Here is a 3,301-nt window from a genome sequence, read left to right on the forward strand (position 1 = left end):
GCTTGGAATGAGTTGCCTCGGGAGGTAGTGGAGTCACCATCTCTGGATGTGGCACTTGGGGGTGTGGCTTAGGGGTGATCATGGTGGTGCTGGGTTGATGGGATGATCTTAAATGTCACTTCCAATCTCCTTATCCTGTGATCTCAAAATCACTGCTGTTTACTGGAAGCTAAGAACTAGGTACAGACTGCTCTGCTTTGAAGTGCATGAGTTTCTGCAGAGCCTTAGAGCAGCAGCAGGGGGCTGAGGCTGTGTTTGCTTTCAGAGGAGCTGAGGCACAGCATGCCCAACCTGGCCCGCAGCAGCCTGCGCGCGCTCGAGGCCGTGCGCAGCAGCCGCAGCCTGGAGTCCGACCTGCAGGTGCCCAGCAGCCCCATCCCCAGCACTCAGCAGCGGTCAGCAGGTCAGTGCCACACCTCCCACACGCCTCCACTCCCTCCTCTCTTTAGCCAGCCCTCAGAGGTGCTCTTGTGTCCCTGCAGGTCTGACTCCCAGCAAGCTCAGGTATTCCTCGGGGGCCGCGCAGTCCCCGCTCACGGGGCGCCAGCCCAAGGCGGCCTCGGGAGCCAACTCCCTGCTGCCCGGCCGGCAGGTGGGGAAGCCCTGCAGCTACACGGCTCCTGTGCCCCCGGCCCGCAAGGCACAGCTCCACACGGGCTCTCCCAGCAGCAGTTGCACTTCCAGAAGCAGCACCATGGTCACTGTGGCCAAAGGCTCTGCCCTGAAAGCACGGCCGGGCGTGGCAGGGGTGGCCGTGCCCAAGGGAAGGGCACCGCCCCCGTCCAGGAGGTGAGAGGGGCTGCAGACCTCTTTGGCATTGTGGTAACTTCATGCCATGAAGTTCATGGGTGAAAGCAGAGCATGGGCAGTGGTGTAACAGCACTTAAGAGTTTTTGTTCTTGTTGCTGGTTTTTTAACAGCTGTTATGCTACAATTCGTTATTGAGGGAAATCAAATTGATTCAGAGTTATTATGGTATGACTGATACCAGACTAATAAGCAACCAGTGCTTGTTGATCTTTAATGTCCCATTAGAGCCTTACACTGAAATCTTAAAAAACATGAAAAAGGGAAATTTTAATCTCCTAATTTCTATCAGTACTCTACATACCCGATTAATTTTCATGTGTTCAGTTGTGTTTGCGTGGAAAAATATTTCTCTTGGACTCACTCATGGGCTGAAGTCACAACAGTTTTAATTTGGCAGATATCATGTTTAAGCATCCAGTAACAGCCACTGAATTTCTTAAAGTGCCTCAAGTTGGTGTTTGCTGATGCTCAGGGTGTGACAGCAGTGGGGTGTTAGTAACCCAAGCCCCAAACCTGTGTCCCCTACAGGGCTTTCCCTGGAGCTGTCTCTGATGAGTTGTTTTGTCCCCCCCAGGTTCCTCCAGGCAGCACAGACCCCCCAGGCCCCCGAGGACGACTCCTGGAAGGATGGGTGCTACTGACAGCCCAGAACACCTCTGTGGAGCAGATCCCAGCTGGCTGGGCATGACCTCACTGGGAGAGGCCCTGAGCCCCTGTCCCTGCAGACTGCTGTACATATCCCTCTTTCTGTGCTCTCCACACCTCCCACCTCCCTCTGCTCTGCCAGGAGCCGGGGCTGGGACACACAGCTCCCACCCTTCACTGAACCCTGAGTCTTCCCAGGAAGACTGGAAAAGCCTTATTTCATCCACACCCCAGCTGCAGCCCTGGGGAAGGTCTGTCACCATCCCCTCCCAGGGATGCTGCAGAGCTGGGGGTGTCCTCTCAGTGCCAGAAGCAGCTCTGAGCTGGTGCTGTGGCAGAGCTCGTGGGGAGTAGAAATAGTGACATAGGTGTTAGATTTGAGACTTTTTAAACCCAACCTGATGTACTCTAATATTTGTCTGGAATTCAACTGGATTTGGTTTGTTGGGTTTTGTTTTTGTTTTTTTTTTTTTACTTCTGTATAGAATGTATTTCTGCTACTTTTTATTGTTTGGTCTAGAGCTGCCGCAGGTTTTTATAACTGTAGAACACTGAGCTGTTGTATCCAGGTGTCAGCACAGGTCACGAGGAGCAGTACACAATATTTGTGTGGAGTGTGAACAGGCAGGGACAGGGATGCCAGTGAAAAACTGCTGGGCACCAGCACCTTACCTCAGCTGAGTCAGCTCAACACCACTTAAGAGTACATTTTGAAAAATCCCCTTCCCTCACAACTTTGTCTTGAAGTGTTGGAGATCTCAGCTGGTTCCCAACTGCCCTGACTTTTGTAGAAGTTTTCTACTGTCTCTTAAGGATTCTGTCCAGTGTCCTTTTCCTCAGCAAGTGCTGGATGCTACAAATACAGTCTTAGTCCAGGAAATATGCACTGATAGCAATGTTCTCCCTGCCATCAATGTGACTTTGATAGTGTAGTTTAATAAAATGTTATGGTGCTTAAATAGATCTGCTTTATTCCAACAGTGAGTTTTGTGCCACGAACGAGGCCTGTCCTGATAGGAAAGAGCTCTGCAAGGATAAAGAGGGCTTCAATAAAGTCTGGTAGGATGCAAGGAGTGAGATTTACCTTTAATTCCTCAGAGATCAGGACAAGGCACTCAGTGTGTGCCATTTCTGAAACATCCACACGTTCCCTGAGCAGAACCAAAGGCAGGAAGCAGCACAGGGGAAGTTCTTGCACCACAGGGATCTCTTGTGATCCAGGAAAAGAGGAAGAGACAGTTGTGCCCCCAGAGCTGTGAGGGGCCCAGGAGGGTTCCTCTGCCGCCACCCAGCCCCTGCCAGGCCAGGGCTGGCACCAGCACCCTGCACTCACAGGGCAGAGAAGGGGCCCAGGAGGCTCAGCTGGAGCTGCTGCTCCATCCCTGGCGGTCCCTCCCACCCTGATAAAGCTCCATGGGGTGCCAGCACTGCCCTGCTGAGGCTCTTCCCTCATCCAGAACACTTTTCTGAGACCTCTCCCTGCTGGCACAGCTGGACCCTGCTCACACTGATCTTCCCAGGGCACAGAAAGGTAAAAGAACAGCAACATCTGTCTGGTTTCTCTGTTACTGGAGGCTTCTCCTGTTGCCTTTTCTGTGCCCTGTGTTCCAAAGGGGATCTTCCAGGCACCGCCTTTCTCCACCCACCCGAGTCAAGCACTGCTGCTCTTCCGCGGACATGTAACAGTAGGTGAAGAACAGAAACTTCTGAAAGAGTCAGATATTATTAACTAGTTGAAGGCCACATCCCAGTTAAAGCCACTCAGGCACGTGGGATTGTTTCCATGTTTTCCAGCCTGGCTGCCTGTGGAGATGCAGACCTGGATGCAGTTCCAGGCTGAGCAGAT

At 52.5% G+C, this 3,301-nt stretch overlaps 1 protein-coding gene across 1 annotated transcript in view; it reads left to right on the forward strand.

Annotated features, from left to right (window-relative positions):
- The window catches only part of LOC102045098 (SLAIN motif-containing protein-like), a 19,547-nt gene extending 17,129 nt beyond the window's left edge, over positions 1-2,418 (forward strand). Inside the window, exons 7-9 of the mRNA XM_031063436.1 lie at positions 266-403; positions 483-789; positions 1,385-2,418. Coding sequence (XP_030919296.1) covers positions 266-403; positions 483-789; positions 1,385-1,451 — 512 coding nt within the window. The 3' untranslated portion in view covers positions 1,452-2,418. The remainder of the gene's footprint in view (positions 1-265; positions 404-482; positions 790-1,384) is intronic.
- Positions 2,419-3,301: the final 883 nt, after the last annotated feature.

Source organism: Geospiza fortis, unplaced genomic scaffold (genome assembly GCF_000277835.1).
Source record: "Geospiza fortis unplaced genomic scaffold, GeoFor_1.0 scaffold412, whole genome shotgun sequence".
Classification (NCBI taxonomy): Eukaryota; Metazoa; Chordata; class Aves; order Passeriformes; family Thraupidae; genus Geospiza; species Geospiza fortis.